Raw genomic sequence first — 24,060 nt, 5'->3', positions numbered from 1 at the left:
TAGGGTCCTAAAAGTCAGAGGATTGTGGGTTCCAGGAGAGAATTCTTTTTCTTTTTCCTCTAGATAGGAGGGACTTAAACAAGTTTGTGTTAACAGGAAAAAAATCAATAAAGTTGGAGACTTACAGATAAGGAATAGACAAAAGATTGTTGAAGTATTCTGAAACGGTGGCAGGTGTCCATGGATTGAAAACTTCCCCATTGTAACAGTAAGGAGAGATGGATAGGTCCAGATGTGATCAGTTTGGGAATGGGATTTTGGGGATACTAATGCTATCTTTTCTCATTGTAAAGAAAGAAATGAGGTCATCAACTTGAAATAGGGAGAAGGAAGAAAAACAGATTGGAAGCTTAGGAAAGGGCAGAATATTTGAAATTTTCCTTACAAAGAGTAGGAGCCAGAGCCAAGTGGGAGAATACAAGACTGTGTTGATGACTGTTGAGGTTATGATCATGCATTAGAATGGTACCCATCAGCCAAGGAGTGTGATCTTTCCCAGTAGAACCTAGCAGACCAGCAAAAACAAAGAATCCTCTAATTCTATATGTCGATAACAAGCTATCTTTAATTTGCTTTTATCTTTGTTTTTAGCAATAAAGGGAAACAATGTGTTTCTTCTCTAAAATGGTGTTTTTATGTGTTCTCTGATGGTAGGGCACTCTGGTGGCTGATACACATCACTCACTTCTGACTGTTTTCATGCAGATTCATTTGAATAAGATGGGCCTTATTGCAGTGCAACTAAAAAGGAAAAATCAATGCTCTTTTGACTAAAACAGATTATAGATGCAAAGGAATTTCCATTATAGATTAACACAATGTAGGTTACTCACCATCCTGTTGTATTGTGGTTGAAATCAGGGTTATGGTTTGCTATATGCAAGTAATGTGATGATTTATAACAAAAATAAACAATGAGAAGGAATATAAATAGTATTTATTCCATCTTTGAAGTTTGTTAGATTGTCACATTGATAAAGGAGGCTTCTTTATATAATTGAACCTGAGTCCTTATTGTGTTTTTTTCTTAAATATGAAAGAAAATCATTTCAATTATCTAGCTACTGAATACTTTGGAAACAGTTTTTCATAATTTTTTTCTATGTAAAGGAAAGTATAAGACATTGGCTATACCTCTAATGGCAAAGTCTGATGGAATAAAGCAAACCAGGTATTGTTACAGTGTTCTCTATGATTCAGGTCATAAGAAAAGCAATTGTTTGAGCATCTACCATGTACCATGTATGTTAAGTTATAGGAGATTTACTAATTTTTAATTAGATCTCCACAGCAATTCAATGGAATGGTTATTTTTTTCTTGCTTTTATAATCAGGTCAACTAAGTCCCTGGGAACTTAATAAATAATTTGACTCAATCATAAACCCAAGAAATGCCAGTGCTAACACTACCCTCTAGTCTCACACTTCAGAATTTTATGAGCAATTATAGTATATTATACACCCCAATTAGAAAGGAGCTTATTATAAGACCTCCCACTGACATGACTTTCAGAATCAAGTTATAATACATTAAATTAATTACTCAAATCCTCTTGATGAATTTTTGCCAGCGCTTATATGCATAGTAAACTTGTAGCTGTTCAACTGACTCTGTCACTAAGAAAACTTATGTTGATATATTATCAACAAATGAACTCTTTCTTTGCATTAAATCTTTATAATTACCAGAAGTACCTATAAAGCCTCTAAATAACCTCATAGTTTGACTTGAGATGTGTTTTAGATAAAGGGTCATTGAATTACAGAAACGGAAAAGCTCAATTATAAAAGAGTAGCATAAATTAATAATAAGCATGAATTGTTTTAAACTTCATGATTTCAGATGAAGGCACAGTAGTGCATGAAAGTAAGATTTCCATTAACCTTTGTCTTCCTTGACGATATTCTTCTACTTTATTCAATGTGCTCATTATGTGCACTATTCTAACCAACTGTGTGTTTATGACCATGAGTAACCCTCCAGACTGGACAAAGAATGTGGAGTAAGTAAAAATTTTAAAAATACCTTACAGTTTGGGCTTCCCTTTCTGTTTCAAATTGTGCTATTAACATCTGGAGACTTCATCTTTGTTTTCACCAAATCATGAAGCAGACATTAATTCAAATGCATTTAAAGTGCTAATTTGCTCTGTGATGGCTTGCAGTGGCACAGGCATTTGCTCTAACTATACCATTTTGACTGTCAGAATTTGTAACCCTTTGTCTTCCTTGTGAGTTTTGTACAGTGCTTATTAGTATCTTCTGATTAAAATTATACCTAATTTCAATGTTCTTATTATACCCAGTTTGTATTTTAGTAGTACGTATTTCATGGATCTCAATAGTGCATGTTTTATGAAGCACAAATGATTCATTCATTTTTATATTAGTGTCTATTTGCTTAAAACTGACCGAGTCAATATATTTTCAGATTTTATCTTCACTTAGAATTATATTATTTAAATTTTTTAAATTAATTTGTATGGAAAGCTTAGTGTTCATTTATTTACAGTGGGAATATCCTTCAGAGTTTAATGCACCTTTTTGTCTTAACCTCTACTTAAGTTCTGTATCACAGGAAGACCAATGTGGAATCCTCTAATTTTCATTTATTAAGTTACCTTTATGACATGTACATATAAATTATTATTTAATGTGAGCTTGGCTATTTTCTCTCAGGTACACCTTTACAGGAATTTATACTTTTGAATCACTTATTAAAATACTTGCAAGGGGCTTTTGTTTAGAAGATTTCACATTTCTACGGGATCCATGGAATTGGCTGGATTTCACAGTCATTACTTTTGCGTAAGTATCTTAATACATTTTCTACCTGGAAGAGTGAATCACTAGTGGGAGCCTACACCATATTTCTCCTTGGTGGCTTTCTTTGGGAGAGCAAGCAATTATTTTAGTTGTCAAATGAATTTAAGATATTTTTCTTTCAAATATTCAGTTTGGAGAAATTAGGAACTCTCAGTAAATTACATGGCTTTGGTTTCAATAAGCATTGTAAACTATTAAAATGAGGTTTCCCACATATTCAAGATTATGATAGATGAAAATGCCGTTTTTCTCTTAAATGGGAAATTGATGGCCATACTCATTGCAGTTGAAAAGGTCTTCATGAAAGACCAACGTAGACTTAGATTTCCCAAAATTCTGAATAACTCTGATTTAATTCTACAGGTATGTAACAGAATTTGTAAACCTAGGCAATGTTTCAGCTCTTCGAACTTTCAGAGTCTTGAGAGCTTTGAAAACTATTTCTGTAATCCCAGGTAAGAAGAAACTGGTATAAGGTGGTAGGCTCCTTATATCTCCAACTGTTTCTTGTGTTCTGTCATTGTGTTTGTGTGTGAACTCCCTATTACAGATATGTGACAGAGTTTGTGGACCTGGGCAATGTCTCAGCGTTGAGAACATTCAGAGTTCTCCGAGCATTGAAAACAATTTCAGTCATTCCAGGTGAGAGCTAGGTTAAACACCGAGGCTGACTTTAGCTGCATTGGTGCTACAATCACAGCTTTTGTGCAGAAGCCTTGTTGCTTGTTGTATATTGCAGATAAAATGCATTCAGAAGGCAAGAATCAGTACATCATATTTGGATAGATTTGATTCTTTGCTTTTTACTCGTTGCTTTCTTTACAGCTGTTCTAAATCAGCCTTTGAGTTTAACAACTTTTGCATGAGGCATTTGCAGTTAACAGGCTACATGGTTTGCATCCCGTAACATCAAGCTTTCCGCATAGAAGCTAAACTAAGAGACATTCAAACTGATGCAAATAAACATTTAGGCCTAAAACTGGTAATCTTTTTAACTGCAGATAAGTGAAACAGCAAGGGGTAGCATGAGTGCTGCATGGGGCTCAATTTTCAGATGTCTTCCTTTTGTTAACCCATTCCCAAGCTTGCAGAACCCGCAAATATATAAACTCATAATTCAGTGACTTCATGAATTCTTACTACTCTATTCATATAGACTTATTTAAATCCAATAAGGGGTTAGGGAGTAAGACATCTGCAAATAAAAGCAAAATATTTACACAAGGTTGATATTTAAGCATGAGTAACAAAATCATTTCTTTTGCTCTAAGGAGTGGTTGGAAATATGCATTTGATTCATTTCCATTCAGTTTTCTAATGAACGTACAGGTTTTGCTTTCATTCATTTTCACCAGCTAGCAGGCTTTTCATGAAATATTCGATCACAAACATTAAACTAATACTATTGTCATTCTGCATGACATTTTTATTTTCCAGGACAAGCTCATGATATGTTTTTCGTAAATTATTTGTTGTAAAGCATATTTAATTCCACCCTCTGATTTTCTCCGTAGGCCTGAAGACCATCGTGGGGGCCCTGATCCAGTCGGTGAAGAAGCTCTCGGATGTCATGATCCTGACTGTGTTCTGTCTGAGCGTGTTTGCTCTCATAGGGCTGCAGCTGTTCATGGGCAACCTGAGGAATAAGTGTTTGCAATGGCCCCCAGATAATTCTTCCTTTGAAATAAATGTCACTTCTTTCTTTAATAACTCACTGGATGGAAATGGTACCACTTTCAATAGGACAATGAGTATTTTTAACTGGGATGAATATATCGAGGATAAAAGTAAGATATGCTTTTTACCTATTAAATTTAATTCTTTAAATGCTAAGAGCTATATATAATGAAATGTATCTCAACCTTGATGTGAACCTAATGATATAAACAAATTTAAAATAGCTTAGTGCATGTATTAGGGAAATCAAGTGATACTTTACTCCTTTTCACTTTTCTGTCAGTTCACAATAAACATTACTGTAGGAAAACATGTCATCTTTCCCTAACCCAGGGTTGAAAGCAATTTTATATCATACTGTATACACAAAAATTGTTTGGTAGGCATTGATCAGGAGTTTTTAGTAGATTTAATAAAGAAGTTAGTAGTTTAAACTATGTAATGTATTATGCTGAAATGTGTTGTTAAGAATAATATGTAGTGGGGGAGTAGCAGATTTTGGTCTTATTTGATTGACTCAATATATGTATTGATTGCAATACATTGTGAAATCAGAAAGTTAAGTAACTCGACTCAGCTATTCATTTACTAATATTCCGATTTATCCCTTTCTTGTCAGTCTTTGTATTATACTGGTTTATCAGTGTGGTTTGATTTGATTTTAGGCATGGACATCCAAATAAACTTTATCACTGAAGCCAGCCCTTTTGCCATTTGGATGTATCTCTCTCTCCATGTACTCTTAGCTAGCTAGTATTGATTGGTCTCTTGATTATTAATACTCTACTGGGGTATTTTTCCATGCTCTACATGTTTTTAAGAACCATGTGAAATTACATCACTCTCACAGTATTTTCCTATTTAATGAGTTATGATGATTTATAATTGAGATAATAAGATTCATTGGATAAATGAGTAAAGGAAATAATTTGTTCCATTCATTATGGCATTGCCCATTGAATAATATTATAATAGCTGCATAATGACAATCTTTGTTTGTAAAACTTTTTCCTATTTGTGTTTCCTTCAGATGGATTTCTAAGTCCACATTTATGGCAGGGATTTGGCCTAGCATTTATGACACTGGTTTGGACATCCACAACCCATATCCGAGTGCTTGGGTTTGAGTCCTGACTCCACTCTTGATTATAGCTTCCTGTTAAGTACACCCTGGGAGGCAGCTGGTGATGATTCATGTACTTGGGTCACTGTCACCCATGTGGGAGACCTGGATTGAGTTTCCAGCTCTGGGCTCTGCCTTGACCCGTTCCTAGTTGCAGATTTTTGGAGAATGAACTATGAGATGTGAGCTCGCTATCTCTATCTCTCTCCCTCTCTCTCTCTCTCTCTCTCTCTCTGTCTCTTCCCCACCCTGCTTGCTCTCTGTGTCTGAAATGAAGATTATAATTCTTAAATATTTGTTTAAATCACCTGGTCTGATGTCTTTTTTTTCTATTTTTATGTTGGAAAGATAACTCATGATTTAGATGATAAAGGCAATCACCCAAATATTATATTTATTAAACGGTCACTTATATATTATTTTTTAAAGAAAAGATTGATTTATATACTTGAAAGTCAGAATTATAGAGAGGGATGGGGAGGGACAGAGAGATCTTCCATCTGTCAGTTCACTCACCAAATATCTGCAACAGATAGGGCCAGTTAAAAACCAGAAGCTAGGAGCCAGGAACTTCTTTCAGGTCTCCTATGTGGGTGGAGGAGTCCAAGCACTTGCCATCCTCCACTGAATTCCTAGGTGCATTAACAGGGAGCTGGATCAGAAGTAGAGCAGCTGGAACTCAAATTGGCACTCAAAAGGGATGTAGGGACTGCAGGCAGTGGCTTTACCAGCTGTGCCACAACATGGCTCCATATATTCTTTCTATCACAAAATAGACTGTATCTAAATCTTTTATCTTTCAATGTTTTTCAAAAGCCTAAGATTACTTGTGAAATGTTTCAAAGATTTTTTAAATGATTCTATCATTGCTCTTCAAATAGGTCACTTTTATTTTTTGGAAGGACAAAATGATGCTCTGCTTTGTGGCAACAGCTCAGATGCAGGGTAAGTTGTGCTTCCTGTTGAGGTTCAGTCCGTGTTGCTCTATCAGCCTAAATATTCTGCCACCTCCCACCTGTTCAACCCCCACTCCCTCTTCATTCAACGTCCTCCATAAATTCCCCTTCATGCTGACTCTCAGAATAGCCGGATAAGTGTGGATTCTCACCTCCTTCACACACTCTTATGCAGCAATTATTTTTCTATACTAGGTCACGTCTAATCTTCCAAATTAGTTCAGTGGAAAATAGAGAAAAGCAGTACATATACATAAGAAGCTTAAGTTAATAGAATTCATAAGCACATATTTCTGTAAGTGTGAAATTTAGCATTTGCTAATGTGTTCTCCATGGCTGAAAATGTATGAATGCTAAAGACAAGGTTGACTCATGATCAGTATATGCCCCGAACATTTTAGCAGAGTGGTTAAGAGCAAAGCCTGAAGAGTCCACATAGATTCAAACTTTGATTCCATCATGTGCAGTCACCTATCCTTTCTTAGTTTCCTCTTATGATAAATGATAATATTATAGGGTTGCCATGGGGATTCAGTGGGTTAAGGGACATATATTAACAGCTGCTTTTAATTATTACAATTGATATCATTCAAGCCTTTGTCATTAAGAAGCCTGGTACATGGAGCTAAATCCTAGGGAAATTCAGAGAAATGTTTACCTTTAGCTATTTGGCAAGGTTTTTGAAGCAAAGACAAAAGTTCTTTCTATAGAAGATGATATTGTATACATCAGTAACTAATACATACAACATAAAAATTGTACTACCTTTATATCCAGATGCCAGTGATAAGCAAAACTGACTGATTTTAATTTCTTATCTTCATGATATTAAATACTTTGTATAGATGTCCTATTCACTGCTTGAGAATTGGTGAGGCATGTCTGATATTAGCTCTTTCTTACATGTGAGGTACCTGAAGATCAGCAAGATTAGAAAACTTGCTCAAAATCATTTAGTCCAGCCATATAAGGCACCATGTTAAGGTCTGGTCTGCTTGATCTTTAAGGTCGTATAATGAAATCTTGACTATACCATTATTTTCTCCTCTTAATGTACTCCATCCAGTATTCAACTATTTAACTCTGAATTCTACCCCACACTCATACATATATCTGACTCAAGATATGTTCAGTGAAAATCAACTTTGTTCCTGTATACCTATTTGTGTGGTCATGTCCACGAGTTCCAGGAGATGCTAGTGAAGAAATGATTGTTTTTATATGAAAACATAATACAGTAATATGTCAATTACAATCACAGAACAATCCACAAAATACACTCAATAGATACTGTTATTACTTGGATTATTCTACACAGTGGTGTGTTAACTACGGGTAAGGAAAGAGAAATATGTTTCCATAGTGCTTGTATAAAATATATGGTTATCTATAAGAACACAAAAGCCAATGAGCAGATTTCCTGCTACTGAATTCCTCTTTTTCCTCCAATCCAATTATAGACAATGTCCAGAAGGATACATCTGTGTGAAGGCTGGTAGAAACCCCAACTATGGCTATACAAGCTTTGATACCTTTAGTTGGGCCTTCTTGTCCTTATTTCGTCTCATGACTCAAGACTTTTGGGAAAACCTTTATCAACTGGTGAGAAGAGACAAAATAATTCTGAAGTAATAAAATCATGAAGTAATAAGATGAAGAGATTTGCTGTATAATATTTTGTTATAGAATCTTTTATTAAACCTTTATCAATCAGTGAGAACATATTAAAAAAGTTTTTCTAGGAAGCGTGTAGTACTAAAATCATGAGAAGTACTATAGATTATTTTATTACTTAGAGTTTTAGTTTGTGACATCCTATATATTTGTTAAAATATCCTCTTAATTTTTACAGACATTACGTGCTGCTGGAAAAACATACATGATATTTTTTGTGCTGGTCATTTTCTTGGGCTCATTCTACCTGATAAACCTGATCCTGGCTGTGGTGGCCATGGCCTATGAGGAGCAGAATCAGGCAACACTGGAAGAGGCTGAGCAGAAAGAAGCTGAGTTTCAACAGATGCTTGAACAGTTGAAAAAGCAACAAGAAGAAGCTCAGGTATGGTTAGCAAGCAAAGAGCCCTTTTTCTTTCATTTCCTCAATGCTGTGACATTAATGTTGCAGTCAGTGACATTGTAGTTGACATTAGAAATGATGTGCTATGTGTTTGGTTAATTATGGGAGCCTGTTTGGTTCAAGAAATTATTACTTTATTTTGGTGATTACTGTCAGTAATATTGATATAAATATAAATATGTATCAAAACCACCAGCATCAAAACATGGAGAATTATAATTGTTTTATTGGCTTTGTTCCCCTCCCATGTGATCCCTTGAGGAACGTAACTATCAACACCTTCGTTTACTCACACTCACAAAGTAGGCAGACCTACATGTTCTTCATTAAATATTATTGTAAACTTTTGGGGAAGAAGAGTTTGGTTGCAATTGCTTCTTCATTACAGGGGTATTGCTAGAGATGGAAAGGTCAGAAAACCAGTGTTGAATAGAGAAGATTATTTCTTAAGTCTGGAAAGGCAAATACCTTATCAACATTTGCTCTCCTCTATATGAAGTATACAAATGCAAGTTTATGGGTTGTGTAGGATGCAAGTGTATGTAAACAGTGACAGAATTGCCTTGTATGCTATAGATCTTTTCATTTGGACTTGAGTTTTCAAAATAAGGCAAGAGTTTACTAATTTTGCTTGCTTGATTTAATGGCTTTAAGTAATCCAACAGACTACTTTTGACTTCCCTTGAATGTTGAGGGTTATTTCCTTTTGTCATTGAATTTGCTTAAATACATAATAATGGCCAGACCAATAAAGTATCTTAAGGCAATAGCAATGACATTGAACACTGTAGTGTTTCAAAGACTGTCCTATTATAACTTACAAATCCATGCAAATACTATGATCTGTAATTCCCCAATATATAATATGTAATATGCAGTCTTCAGAAACAGTCAATTTAAATCAAGGAGGGAAAAGCTCTTTAGAATAAAACACCGACTGAATTAAATTAAATAATGCAGACTGGAACTGACAGTCATTGCCAGTTGTAAGTGTGTTGGAAGGCACATGTCTATAAGGTTTAAATGGAAAACCTCTAATTCTTAAAATTCTTCCTTCTTAAATACTGATTAAGTCATATAAAAATTGTCAAGATATTTGCATTTATTATTCATCTTACTAGATATTAGGAAAATTTATATGAGCCCACAGGTTGATGCTTTTCATTAGAGTCATATGTAACATCGTTCACAGGCCTATTTGTGTTTACTTTGATTGGCCTAATGACAATACACTGTCTTTCAAATCATTAAACAACTGCTTTTTAAGATCATATTCATGATATTAAGTGTGAAATTTTAGCCTAGTATTAGACATCTGGGTCCTACATTGGAGTACCTGGGTTGAATTCCTGTTCCAGATTTCCACTTTCTACTGCTGCAAATCCTAAAGCAGTGACCATGACTCAAGTGATTGGGTTCCATGCCACCCTGGGATGTTGCAGGCATTTGGGGAAGACCAACAGATGTGAACTTTCTCTTTTTCTCTCTCTCTCTCTGTGTGTATTTCTTTAATAAAAATTCTTATAAAGATAAATTAAGCAAGAACATGGATTTTTTCAAAAAATGTATATTCAGTAACCATTTGTTTGGGCCCTTCTAGGCAGCAGCTGCTGCAGCTTCTGCTGAATCAAGGGAATTCAGTGGTGCCGGGGGCGTTGGCGTTTTCTCAGAGAGTTCTTCAGTAGCATCAAAGTTGAGCTCCAAAAGTGAGAAAGAGCTGAAAAACAGAAGAAAGAAAAAGAAGCAAAAAGAACAGTCTGGAGAAGAAGAGAAGGAAGATGGAGTCCGAAAATCTGAATCCGAAGACAGCATAAGAAGAAAAGGTTTCCGTTTTTCCTTAGAAGGAAGTAGGCTGACATATGAAAAGAGATTTTCTTCTCCACACCAGGTAAAAATACCAGATGATATAAACCATTACTATTTAATGATGTGCCAGAATTTGGTGGAGAGAAAGACGCCTTTCCCTTGCATGACACAATGCTCTCTGAGTGGTAACGACATCCGTGTTTCAGGTGTCACCTCAGAGAATTTGCAAATTTTACGGTATGGTGGAATCCCAGAAAGGAATTTTTAGATTGCATTGGGCTGGGGAAGGTTTGTGTTTTTCAGGTCTTGTTAAAGACTTGAGCTTCCCCAGGCAATATTTTATGTGAGAAATTATCGGTAAATGGCTCCCGTCTCTTATTACCTGCTGTGTCTTGACCCAGTGAGCTGTAGATTTTTCTGGATGACACAAGCACAGAAGTGGACCTGGAAGCCCTCAGTCCCCTCAGATCATGTGTGTGGTTGTTCCAACCTCAGGCAAACTTCATACGCAAAGTACATATGCCCTCCCCTTGCTTCAAAGGGAACTGAAGAAAAACATTTCCAAAAATGTCACCAAATTCTTGGGTGGACAGGCACTAAAAAAGATTCATAACATTAAATGAATAGTGGTGTTTAATCATCCTTGGTTATTTGTGTCTCCAGTTAAAAATTAGACTTGCATTCAAAGAATAGCTTGATTTATATACTACAAAAATTGGCCACCAGATGCCTCAGCTAAGGCAGGACATGTCTAGTGCGATTTGATGTTTGTTTCTTAAGCAGTTTCTGTGTAACAATACTGATAGACTTGTTTTGTACCTGAAAAAAAAAATAGCGAAGCAAATGACTGGGTAGATGGAGAGGGAAAGAGAAAAGGAAGCATGGAAAGAGGGAGGGAGAGAGAGAAAAAGAGAAAGAGCGAGCGAGAGATATTATCCTGAAGTTGGACAACCCCACCCTACAAGCCTTGGAAGTGATACTGAAAAGGTCAAACCAAGTAGGGACATTTAACCTGGGTAATAGTGATGAAAGGCCCACAGCTTTTGTCAATTTTGCAAGGGCTTGTGCCCTTAAAATATTTTTAAAGCAGCTGTTTTGTAGTGACATGATGGAAAGCAGAGTGTTGAAAACCATTTATGCTTTCATATTGAAAAGATAAATGTAAAGTAGACATTTGCTGCAAGATTATGATTTTCTCATGTAAATAATATCCTTAAGAAGTTTTAGGCATGACTGGATCCCATATCTTAAAACATGTCACTGTGGCCAGTTCTCCCCTGTCCAAGTCTCTCCCATATAGTAGCAAGATGCTCACTGCAGCCCTAATATTTTCTATAACCACAAGAAGAAAGCAGATTTCTGAACAACTGTACAAACTCTCTTGATGAGAAGCAGAATCCTATGCCCAAGGTTAGACCATTCTCTACAGATGGATAAATGAAGTGCACCGACTGACTGGAAAGTAGGGCATTCTCCCACTGCTGGATCCATGGACTGGGTTTAGTGTCTCTCAAATGTCCTTGTCTGGGAGCTGAGGAGAATTCCTCAGGGTACTGTCAAAAGAAGAAAAATGAACATTGGATAAGCAAAAGCAAATGTTCAGTAGAGTGAGGTTGTAACAGTGGACTAGCAAGTCAGCAGTTTAGCCCAGCAATTCAGGCATCAAATAGTACACCCACGTACAATATCAACGTATGGGGGTTCAAATCCTAGTTCTGGATCCTGATTTGTTTCCTGCTAATTCAAGGTATATTGGGAAGCAGTGATGGCTCAAGTAATTAGGTTCCTGCCATCTGGACTGAGTTCCTGGTTCCAGCCTTTCACCAGTCTCAGTCTCAGTCATCAGGGACATTCGGGGACTGAACCAGCAAATGGTAGAGCACTCTGTCTCTCTCATAAATAAATAACTGCAGAGACGATGTCAAAAATTTAGAAAATTCTAAATGATTAGCATCAGATTCTTAGTGAAAAAGCCAGGTGTTTGTAAATATGGTGTTCTTCAGATTTCTTGAGATAGAGGAGTGAAAAGCAGGGAAAGAATGATGTAGATTTTTTCCATCTTGATTTGTTTAATTTCTTATTGAAGACTATTATAAATATGGAAAAGGAAGCGGAGAGGCTGTTTCCTGTAATATAATTAAACAGACCTACTAGCAAGATTCATTTTACTTTCTTCTATGGTGAAATCTACATCAGGGTGTGGATACCAAAGGGCTTTTACAGGGTGTATTCTAGGCTACAAAAGATGTAACTGTATTTAATTGTTTTGCTTTGAATTGCTAAGTGGAATTAACTTCTGGAGAAAGGTTCTAGCAAAAAGTTCAGTTCTAAGTGCTAATACTAGGACAGAACAATGTTATGAGCATACTTTTGACTATGTTACGGCATGAGAAAGTAGGAGAAAATGAGAGACAACCATTATAAAAATAAGAAAGGGATAAAAAGGAGAAGAAAAATAGAAGACAGTGAACCAATACAGGGTGCTGGAATGCCACCAGCAGTCACCACAGAAGCCCTCAGTTATACCTTTCCAATGACTTAGATAAATGTCCAACTATGAAACAATGAGTCATGTAATATTTTCCAGTATGCAAACACTTAATTTGTCTTATCTATGTTTTGTTTCTTTTCTTGTTATTCATAGTCTTTATTGAGCATCCGAGGCTCCCTTTTCTCTCCAAGACGCAACAGTAGGGCGAGCCTTTTCAGCTTCAGAGGTCGAACAAAGGATGTTGGCTCTGAGAATGACTTTGCGGATGATGAGCACAGCACTTTTGAGGACAATGACAGCCGAAGAGACTCTCTGTTTGTGCCACACAGGCATGGAGAACGACGTCACAGCAATGTCAGCCAAGCCAGCCGCACCTCCAGGGTGCTCCCCATTTTGCCCATGAATGGGAAGATGCACAGTGCTGTGGATTGCAATGGCGTGGTATCGTTGGTAGGGGGACCCTCTGCCCTCACATCTCCCACTGGGCAGCTCCTGCCAGAGGTGAGACTAAGTAAAACTGCAGCTGATGGGAGGGGAGCCGTAGGCTGATATAGGCAGGAGAATTTGGTCAAGCTATGAAATTATTTTGTCAAACTGTTCCATTTAGACTTTTCTACAAAGTAATTTAAAACATAGGTTGAGTCTCAATGTAATCAAAATGTTCTTTTATCATCATTACTACCATTGGAAATTTGTCACAAAACAAAATAATGTGTTAAACATGCTTAATATAATTGCATTGAGTGCAAGGAACTTAAGGTTAATAAATTGTATAAATATTCTGATAAAGAATTGCTATGTCAATGTTATTTTAAAAGAAGAATTTGATACTTCTACTTGAAGTATAATATTGGTCAATACATCTAAAGCCTATAAGGCAACATTCTCTCTCTTTGCAGATCAGAATACTCTAACATTTTTAGCATCCACTCAAATATCCAAGTTGTGATACTAAGTCCATTGCAAATTTGAATTGTAAAGACACCACTCAAAAAGTACCTGGTACAGAGTCAAGTGTGTTCATTTAGAACAGATGTCAATTTTTATGTTACTGTCATGAATTTCTTCTGTAAATAAATAGTCCCAAAACCATGCAGATGGAAAAGGATTTCAACTAAATACTAGACATTTATAGGGATATGTTATTAGCATTTCCATCATAAAACATTTGATGCCTTTAATGTTGGTATCAAATACAATTTCATTTGCCATTATAAAAATATTCCAACAATACTTTTTGATTATATTTTATAGTTTTATGAATCATATTGAAATTTCCTTTGTATAAATTTTTAACATAGCTCCATTGATTTTAACTGGATAAGCTCTTTAAGCCATATTAAAATGATATGGAATGAGTTTTCAGTCACCTAATAGAGGAGCTTCTTAATTTGGGGTTATAAAAATAGCCGTTGACACTTTTTTTTTCTTCATGTGGCCTCTCCCCTACCTCTTTCTCCCAGAGAACTGTCCAAGTGTCTTGGAACCAGATCAAGCCATGAATAAAGTAGGATTTCATAGTGGAAAAAAAAATCAGGAAAAATGAAAAATAATGCTAACTTTTCTTTAATGGTTCTCATAGCTTACTATGTACCAGATGCTGCCTAGTACCCCTTATATGTGTTAATTAATTTAACCACCACAATAAGCCTTTATGGTAGTTACTGATATTATCCAATTTTACAGAAGAGGAAAATGAGGCCCATGCATGGTGCAGCTAAGATCTAACAAGATGTATGCCGGATGTTGAACCTACATTCTGTCCATATTGAAAAATTACTTCCCATTGAAATTCTTAACTTTCTTAAATGGGAAAGAAGAGATGGCTAAGGAAACACACACGTTCATTGTAATCAATGTTTGTCAAAATGTTCTTCACCCTATGTTACACACACAAGAATCTCCTGGGATGATCCTTGGAAATGGAGATTCCTGGGCGACCCAGGCCTACTCAGACTGAGAATAATGTCTGGGACTCTCCCTCCCTCACATGTGTTCCACATGGCTCTTACAATAAAGTATGACCAAACTGAGCTTGACAAATATTAATTGGGGTAAACAAAAACAAATCCACCATTTCTTTGCATCCATACCAAGAGAACGTCAGTCTATCAGCCTACCAGAAACTGTTTAGCATTATTAGTGATCACCATAAGTCTTCTGTGTGATCTTTTTATTTCCTGCTTCCTCCGTCAGGTGCTTTGAGGCAGAGCACTTTGCTGTTGCACAGAATGAGCTGAAGGTGCAGACAAATGAGACCATCTCTGGGGACACCAGAGGGGAAATAAGAATGGAAAATAGATAGCTGTGGACAGATGATACCCTCCAAAACATACCGTTTCCTGTACTCCACAAAGAAATTAAATTGAGCAATTTAGCTTGAGAGAAAATTTTCTTGGTAGTACCATAAGTGGTTTTGGAAACTATCATTAAAAATTAGACAGATCCAGATTTGTACATATAGCCCTGTATAGAGCAGAAAAGGCTGATGAACTACACCTGACCATTTTTTTTTTTTTTTTAATTTGTTTATTAAAACTTTGCTCTGAGAACCACCCTTTTGATTTAAAGAACGTTATTTTTGGAAAGCGTTTAAAGTTTCTTCTCTCATTAATTTTCCTTCTCTTCTGCCTTAAAATTAATGTTACACTGACGCATATGGATATATATCATAATTAGTGATAATAAATCAACTGAGTGGAGGTTTTGGTTTTGAATATGTATGTATTTGAGGTATGCAGTTAGTAAAGATTAAAAATGTGGTAAAATTCTGCCCAATTTGAAATCCTGATGAATTTACTTTTAAATAAGAAAGTAGCAAATGATTGCATCATGGCTAAAACTCAAGTTCTCTCAACCATCTCCCAATTTGGTGTTATCTTCTCACATTAGAGTTTCAAAGTCAAGGGTAGGTCATTTGTACATGTAGTTATATTACAAGTGTAAGATAAAGTTATAGATAGGTTCTAAAATTTAGTTCTATTAAGAGGTATGTTGGGAAATATTATGTCTTTCATTAACAAAAACATTTTGCTACTGGCATTCATGTTTCGGGGAAAAATTATGAAAGGGGAAATGTAAATTATTTCATACATTGAACCAGATGAATGTATGTTTGTTATGCCCTAATAACTGAACGTGAGAGTCAATCAAGGAACAATATGTGTCAGTCTGACATCCCAGGTAGGATTGGTTGAAACTCTGAAAGATCACACAATAGCAGACATGATCCCTCTAGCCCAAACTCCAGGACAGAGGAATAGGAAAATCGATTTTGACAAACCCAGCCATTTACAAAATGTGAGAATCTGATAGACTTTCAAGCTTTGCCCAGGAATGATAATTCCTGCAGTATATAATGAGCTGTTTCCATATGAGAAAACAGGGTTAGCATTTAGTAAGTAACACCTATTATTGGAATGCTTTGTATTTTTGCTGTCCTGAAGAACAATGTTATTTAACCTGAAAATTTATTTCTAGGGCACAACTACTGAAACAGAAATAAGAAAGAGACGGTCCAGTTCTTACCATGTTTCCATGGATTTGTTGGAAGATCCCACATCAAGGCAAAGAGCAATGAGTATAGCGAGTATTTTGACCAACACCATGGAAGGTATGCCAAAGTCCCACATCATAGCTAATTTGCTTGTGCTTTGTTCATGATGAAAACAAATTTCCAATAAGTTCCAACTAAAAAAAACTTCCTGACAGCTCTTATAATCATCATTATATATTTTACTATATAATAACATGGATTCTACTGACTTGTCTAGATTTTTATATTTAGCTCCAGGAAGCTGCTGCAAGTTCAAGGTATATTTGGAATACTGCTTTCCTAGATAAACCTCTAAACTCTTGAAGCCTACTGTGTGCATGACATTGAAAATATTATAATGATAAATGCTTATCATTGTGACAGTGCTAACCCATTTGAACTGTATTAACTACTTGAAGCTCATAAAATAAGATTCCTTGATTTAACTAGAAATATGAATGAAAAATGTGAATTAGGATTTGATATTGAACTTGCTGAAGTAAAGTGTTCAAAATTTTTTAGTCGTATGTTTGCCTCTAACCAGAGTTTTACAATATTTCAACCATTTCTAGTTGCAGATTTTATCTGAGTAGTTAACATTGTGTTTAGAAGTGTGGATCTCGTAATGCCAAAATAAAGACTTTGGGGACAACTTGATCTTTGATAAAGTCCTGGCTCTGCCACATTAGCTGTGTTCATTTGTGACTCTGAATTTCAGTTCTCTCATCAGTAACATGTGAATAGATATTTAACCATAACGATGTTGTAATGATTAAGTAAGCTATCATATATAAAGCACTTATGTACTTGGCATGCAGAACACAATAAATAAATATTATTATTAGTTGCTCTATTGTTGTTATTTTTGTTAACATGTTTTTCCTTTCCATACTGAAAGTGAATGCAAACAACAACTATCAACTTCAGCTACCTGGAAAATACTTTCACATAAAATGTGTCCCATTCCCTCCTTTGCCCTCTTCTTTCCTTCCCTCTCTAGTTCCCCTTCATATTTTCATGTAAAGTGTATCCCATCCCTCTCTTTTTTCAACTCCCCCTTGTGCCTCCTCCCACATGTGTGAGTGTGTGTTGTGTGTATGTCAAAAGAGAAAGAGAAAAAACAATGAGGCCAAGAGAGACAATGTTGATGTTGCTTATAATTTCTCTTAAGATTGGGTAGATTCTTGAAGTAATTATTTTCTAATCTGAATGCAAAGATCCCATGATTCATACCAGTACCAAAGCTGAAAAGTCACAGCTAGAAAAAACTCACAGAATAGATGACTATATACATCACAAACAAGTCAGTATTATAAGACCCAATATTCATAATGTCCTGGTACAGTATCAGAAACCTTTACACTGAATTCAATGGAATATTAAACTCTAGTACGTTCTTCCCCAACCTCGCCTGCGTTAGCTTGCAATCCCTCTTCCCCCCCAGCTGCCAGTAGCTTGCTCCTCCCTGTCCCTCCAGGTAAATGTTTTGAAGATTCTCTGGTCTTCTGCTCCTTGCCATAGCAAAACCACTGAGAGGAAGCTGCCAGTGGTTCTGCTACCGATGTCAGCAGTATGTCTGCTCCCTAAAGCAGGAAGTAGAGAAGGAGACAGGGTAAGTCTAAATCAACAGTCGTACTTTGCACTTCTGATAGCGTTAAGTTTGAGCTAACATAAGAAGTTATTTAAACACATCAAATTACCACAAGATTGGACTTGTCCACTAACTACTATATAGAGTTCAAAATGAATTGCACCAACACTGTCCTCTGTAGAAATATATCTCATGGAGTTGCTTCTTTAGGATGGAAAGAATGTTCTAGGAAGCAGTAGGCTAAGAGTGTTTTGGTTTACATATCTACTGAGTTCTTTGTATTTTTGTGAGGGACAATGGCTGAGTTTTTGTTCTGTTTTATTGGTTAGGTAAAATGAGCAGTAGACTTTTCTTTCCAAACACTTCGAGTGTGGCATTGGTCAAGGTTGGTTATTAGGCATTGGTCAAGGTTGGTTATTAACAATACGTAACACATACATGTATACAGAGCTGACTTTAATTCAGTCCCTTTTATTTATTTTTTTTAAATTTCTGTTGTTCCTGATAATGGTGGAAAGTTTTCTTGTTTGATGTAAATTGTTTATTTGGGGATTGTTTCTTGTAAGTCTAATCATGGTTTAGTTCACTTTCCCTTTTTGTGGACCAGGCTTGTTGATCCGGCAGCAATATTTATTTTCCTCCTTTGTAACTACAGCCAAGTCTTCATTGTCCAGAGTACTGAATAGCCTCATACTTAATGAAGCAGTATGGATGAACAAAATGAATGGTTTGCTTTTCAAGTTTTTAAAAAACAAAAATAATAAATACTTTCTGGTCGTGCCCTTGAGATTGACATTAAGAGGGTGAGTTAGGATCACCTGAGGAGTCAAGTTGAGATAGCAAAAGGTATAAACTTAATTGCAAATAATTTACTGTGGATAACACACATAGGACTAATGGAGGAGTGGCTGTAGTTCTCAGAGCTTCATTTTGTTTCAAAGTGCACGATTCTCTTTTTTGGAATGAATGATCAAATGCTTTTATTTTAGAAATTAACTTTGCTCCAGTTTTTCCCGGTGTCAAGATGAGTACCACCTGCTGAATTTTCCTTTATGAACTCTTCTGATTTATTTTTTGTGCAATTGTTTTTTGCTTCTGTTTGTTTACAAATGGTAGCTAGCATTCAAAAAATTATTCTGACAGAATATAAAGTGAGATTTTGTAAAATTTTTGCTATCTGCTATGAATGGTTATATCTCCTGTTTATCATAAGAATAAATATGATGTTATCTAAAGTCTTAAAAGCATTTACAAAATAATTACAATATAAAATTATATTTATGCTATTCTCTGATTTACAATTCAAGTATTCTTTGTGTTTAAAAAATAATGGAAATAAATTTTGCACTTGAAGAATTTCAATATCCAAAGAAACAACTGAAGAATCTACCTTAAATGGAACTCTGTTGTAAAAAAAAAGGCAAATTAATTTGTTTTAGAGAATTGGTTAACTTGATGATGGCATTACTTTGTGTCACATGTTTACTAGCAAAGCAAAGAATTATAACCTGTGCTTGTGATCGTGAATTTCATATTCAGGTGTCTCCCTTAAAAATTTTAGTTTGTCATTATCTGTAGCAGGTATGGAGGAACATTCCAGTTTTTTAAATAGTTACAATAAAGTGGAATTATGCCATGGATGGAAAATGAAGAAATCTCCCTCTATTTCATTGCTAAAGAGTGGTGGTCTCATGTTTGGCAGGGCAGGTGCTAGGGTATGAAGCCATGCTATTAGCAGAAAACAACAAACTCTTCATTCTTTTCCAATCAAGGTTTGGTGAAGAGATCATCTTGCCAAAGGAAGAGGGTAGACAAATTTTCCACTTCCCAATTCACCAAAATTATTTATCATATCTACTGACTTTTGGTATTTTGGATATCACTTTAGAGATTTGTGCATTTGTATATCTTTAAATCCAGTTTATTTAGTTGCAATTCTCCTTGAAGCAATCATGTGCTTTCTTGTGAAAATGTACTTTAACACAAAAGTTTGTATCATAGGTTTGGTATGATATAGATTTCAGTATATTAAATTAAATGCATACCATGAGAATTTATGAGTTCTACATGTGTTCCAGCTAAAATCCTGTTGTGTTTTGCCAGTAGTACATGAATTCCTCTTTGTGAAACGTTGGTTTATGCTGACAGGAAGGACCTTACCTTCTCAGGTTGGCAACTTCCTCTTTTTTTTGCGCCCTCCAGTTAGAGAAAAGGAACCGTGTTGAGTATAACATGCAAGCCTATAGCCTGTTGCTTCATGTGAGACTTTTGAGACAAGACTTGTAACAACAAAATTATCTCATTAAAAGACTCCCCCCAAAAAAGAACCCATATTTAACCTAAGAAACTGAGATTAGCATGACGGATTAAGGCTTCTAGGATATTTTCTGTAAAGAAATCTTTGATGAGATGTATCATCTTGCTTTATTGGGATCATGTATGATTTCTAAGTATACTTAATGTAACATTTATTAAATACATTTAATTTCTTATGACCTTACAAATACTTATCAGTACAATTTTATCATAAAATCTTGGAAACTATCTTTGGCCAAAATAAATTTGGGAAGTTTACTAGTACCCACTTGTTCAATGACAGCAGACCAAATGTGAAATTTTGTTCTTGTACCACTATCAGCTTAATCCATAATGTATTTTAACAACTTTAGATTTTTTTTGAAGAAAATTACTTTAAAGCCAAAGACTACTTATAGAAATTTAACAGTTTTATTGAGAATTCCAACTTCTTTTCTTCCAGAACTTGAAGAATCTAGGCAGAAATGCCCACCTTGCTGGTATAAATTTGCTAACATGTGTTTGATTTGGGACTGCTGCAAACCATGGTTAAAAGTGAAACATCTTGTCAACCTGGTCGTGATGGACCCTTTCGTTGATCTGGCCATTACCATCTGCATTGTCTTAAATACTCTCTTCATGGCCATGGAGCACTACCCCATGACAGAACAGTTCAGCAGTGTATTGTCCGTTGGAAATCTGGTAAGGCTAAATAAGGGTTTCTCTTCCCATTGAAAGAGTCCATGGTTGCTTTTGTGAATTTCATATGTCATTCTAAAATTAAGTATCAACTAATTGGCAATATTCATCTGGCAGCAAAAGTGTAATACCGTTTTTTAAAATTAAGAATATATTGCTACTATTAAACACATGCATAAGACATATAAATTTTATTTTCAAATCATTTAGGATTGAATTTAAATTGCTCACTCTTGGAGAATATTCTTTTTTTTTTTTTTTTTTGACAGGTAGAGTTAGACAGTGAGAGAGAAAGATGGAAAGGTCTTCCTTCTGTTGGTTCACCCCCCAATGGTTGGTTCACCCCTCCTGCTCTCTTATGCGGGTGCAGGGGCGCAAGCACTTGGGCCATCCTCCAGTGTCCTCCGGGGCCACAGCAGAGAGCTGGACTGGAAGAGGAGCAACTGGGACTAGAACCCGGTGACCAAGTGGAATGCTGGCGCTGCAGGTGGAGGATTAACCAAGTGAGCCACGGCGTCAGCCCCCTGGAGAATATTAATATATGACATATTTCCTAAGTATTTAGAAAAAAATCTTTAGGATAGATCTACATTTACCAAGCAAATTATAAAATATGAGAAGCTAGATAATTTTGAAATATTTGTAAATATTTTTAGATGGAGTCCTGGGGTAGGAAACCACATAAGAAGGATTATTATTATAATTTACATAATTCCTATAATATTGGTAATTTTTAAATATTAAGCTTTGCACATGTATTCATTTAAAATTAGTCTTACTGGCGCTGCAGCTCAGTAGGCTAATCCTCTGCCTTGGGGCGCTGGCACACCGGGTTCTAGTCCCAGTCGGGGCACCGGATTCTGTCCCGGTTGCCCCTATTCCAAGCCAGCTCTCTGCTGTGGCCAGGGAGTGCAGTGGAGGACGGCCCAAGTGCTTGGGCCCTGCACCCCATAGGAGACCAGGATAAGCACCTGGCTCCTGCCTTCCGATAGGCGCGGTGTACAGGCCGCAGCGCACCGGCCGCAGAGGCCATTGGAAGGTGAATCAATGACAAAGGAAGACCTTTCTCTCTGTCTCGCTCTCTCACTGTCCACTCTGCCTGTCAAGAAATAAAAAAAATAAAAAAATAAAATTAGTCTTAGCATTCAGTAGATAAATGATACAGTATAGAAATAAAAGTAGAATAGTCTTAAACAAAGGAACCAAGTATGTAAAATTATGACTACTAATAGAAAATGCTTAAATTTGCTTGCACCTCCCAACTTGACGATTTAACATAGAAGCTGGATGCATGTACTTGCAATAATACACTCTAAAGTAAAATAGTCAATTACTTTAGCTAAGAATTAAAAACTACATTTTAAAATTATATTTCAAATATATCAACTAAATAAAATTATAAAATTAACATTCATTGGTCAATTACTTTATATTCAATACTAGAATAAATGGTTTATAGGAACTATCTCTCTCAGTTTCCACAAAGTCAATTCCAATCATAACTGAGGAAACTGCAGCCATGAGAAAGTTCAGAGAGCTATATCAGAGACTACTGTAAGCTGTGGTCACAAATTACAGAGTCTTAAAATAGGAAATGTTACCTATCCCAAATTTTCACCTCTATAAGTATCTCCTTAACTTTATCTTTAAATATCAGGTACTTTAAACATGAACACTTTATGTAGATGTATATTAGGAGACTAATCAAATGAGTATAAACAAAATTAAAGGGGATATATAACCTCTAGTATCCAAAGTCCATTTGGAACTAGCTCTAGGTTCCAACCTGGCAAGATTCAGGTTTCAACCAATGTCACTGAGAATTGGCTTCTTGCCCCACTTCTTTCCCATGTTTTCTTCATTTCTTCCTGGATAGTCTCATATTCTTGGCAAAGTTCTACCATTGTAGCTCCCTGAACAGAAACATCATGCTTCTTAAACTAGTAGTTTTCACTAAGCTTCAGGAATTGAATATGTTGACCTAGTTAAAGATAAATGATATTTCTAAACCAGTCAATCACTCTAGTTATAGGATTAGATTCCATAGAATTGTGTATTTGATCACATAAGAATCGTGTCTTTTCACTGAAGACAGAATAAATAAGTAGAATTATAAAAAAATATAGAATGTCATTACCAGGAGAAAAGAGACTAGATTATAGAAAGATAAAAACAATATATGGACAATTCAAAGTGAGATTTGTATTTTGTGTCAAGAAAGCTAAGATTTGCATTTAAAGTAAATCATGGAGTAGCCAAAGAGATAAATGAAGAGTACATGATCTCTTTAAAAACATACAGAAAATTTCCCAGGATAAGTGTGTATGGAAGTTCACAAAAGAAACCTCAACAAATTTAAAATGACTAAAATAATACAAAATGTTTTTCTGACAAAAATGAAATGAAATTAGTATCAATAGCATAAATAAATGTGGAAAATTCACAGATATGTGGAACTTAACACGTCTCTCAAAAAACTTATTGATTAAAGTAAAAATCATAACAGAAATTAGAAATTATTTTAAGATCAATGAAGATGAAAACACATCAAAACTATGGGGACAGTATTTATGGAAAAAATTAAACTGTAAATATCTGTCATTGTAAATTAAAGATCTCTGTGAGTGATATCCCAGTGGAAAGAACGGGCCATCAAAGAAGGAGGTACCTTTCTCTGAAGGGAGGAGAGAACTTCCACTGTGACTATGGCCTTGCCTAAATAAGATCAGAGTTGGCGAACTCAAGAGGCTTCCATAGCCTTGGCAGCTCATGACAAGAGCCTCGGGGGATTACTGACGTCATAAATAAGAGTGTCAATTGTTAAATCAACAACAGGAGTCACTGTGCACTTACTCCCCATGTAGGATCTCTGTCCTTAATGTTTTGTACTATGTGAATTAACAGTAAAACTAGTACTCAAACAGTACTTTATACATTGTGTTTCTGTGTGGGTGCAAACTGTTGAAATCTTTACTTAGTATATA

At 35.7% G+C, this 24,060-nt stretch overlaps 1 protein-coding gene across 6 annotated transcripts in view; it reads left to right on the top strand.

The window, feature by feature from the left end:
• SCN2A (sodium voltage-gated channel alpha subunit 2) overlaps window positions 1-24,060 on the top strand; it is a 132,972-nt gene that overhangs the window by 57,119 nt on the left and 51,793 nt on the right. For 4 of the 6 annotated variants that reach the window (XM_089329086.1, XM_002712241.4, XM_008258692.3 and 1 more), the window contains exons 4-14: window positions 1,914-2,003; window positions 2,680-2,808; window positions 3,377-3,468; window positions 4,341-4,613; window positions 6,508-6,571; window positions 8,043-8,184; window positions 8,435-8,641; window positions 10,260-10,547; window positions 13,110-13,457; window positions 16,437-16,569; window positions 20,841-21,079. In XM_089329086.1, coding sequence (XP_089185212.1) covers window positions 1,914-2,003; window positions 2,680-2,808; window positions 3,377-3,468; window positions 4,341-4,613; window positions 6,508-6,571; window positions 8,043-8,184; window positions 8,435-8,641; window positions 10,260-10,547; window positions 13,110-13,457; window positions 16,437-16,569; window positions 20,841-21,079 — 2,005 coding nt within the window. Of the gene's footprint in view, window positions 1-1,913; window positions 2,004-2,679; window positions 2,809-3,189; window positions 3,282-3,376; window positions 3,469-4,340; window positions 4,614-6,507; window positions 6,572-8,042; window positions 8,185-8,434; window positions 8,642-10,259; window positions 10,548-13,109; window positions 13,458-16,436; window positions 16,570-20,840; window positions 21,080-24,060 lie in introns of all 6 variants that reach the window. The other 2 variants (XM_002712242.4, XM_008258694.3) reach the window with 1 other exon arrangement.

This window comes from Oryctolagus cuniculus, chromosome 3, assembly GCF_051225735.1.
Source record: "Oryctolagus cuniculus isolate XC-2025 breed Fujian yellow rabbit chromosome 3, ASM5122573v1, whole genome shotgun sequence".
Classification (NCBI taxonomy): domain Eukaryota; kingdom Metazoa; phylum Chordata; class Mammalia; order Lagomorpha; family Leporidae; genus Oryctolagus; species Oryctolagus cuniculus.
The sequence above is the reverse complement of the archived record's forward strand: the minus strand, read 5'-3'. Positions and strand labels throughout refer to the sequence as shown.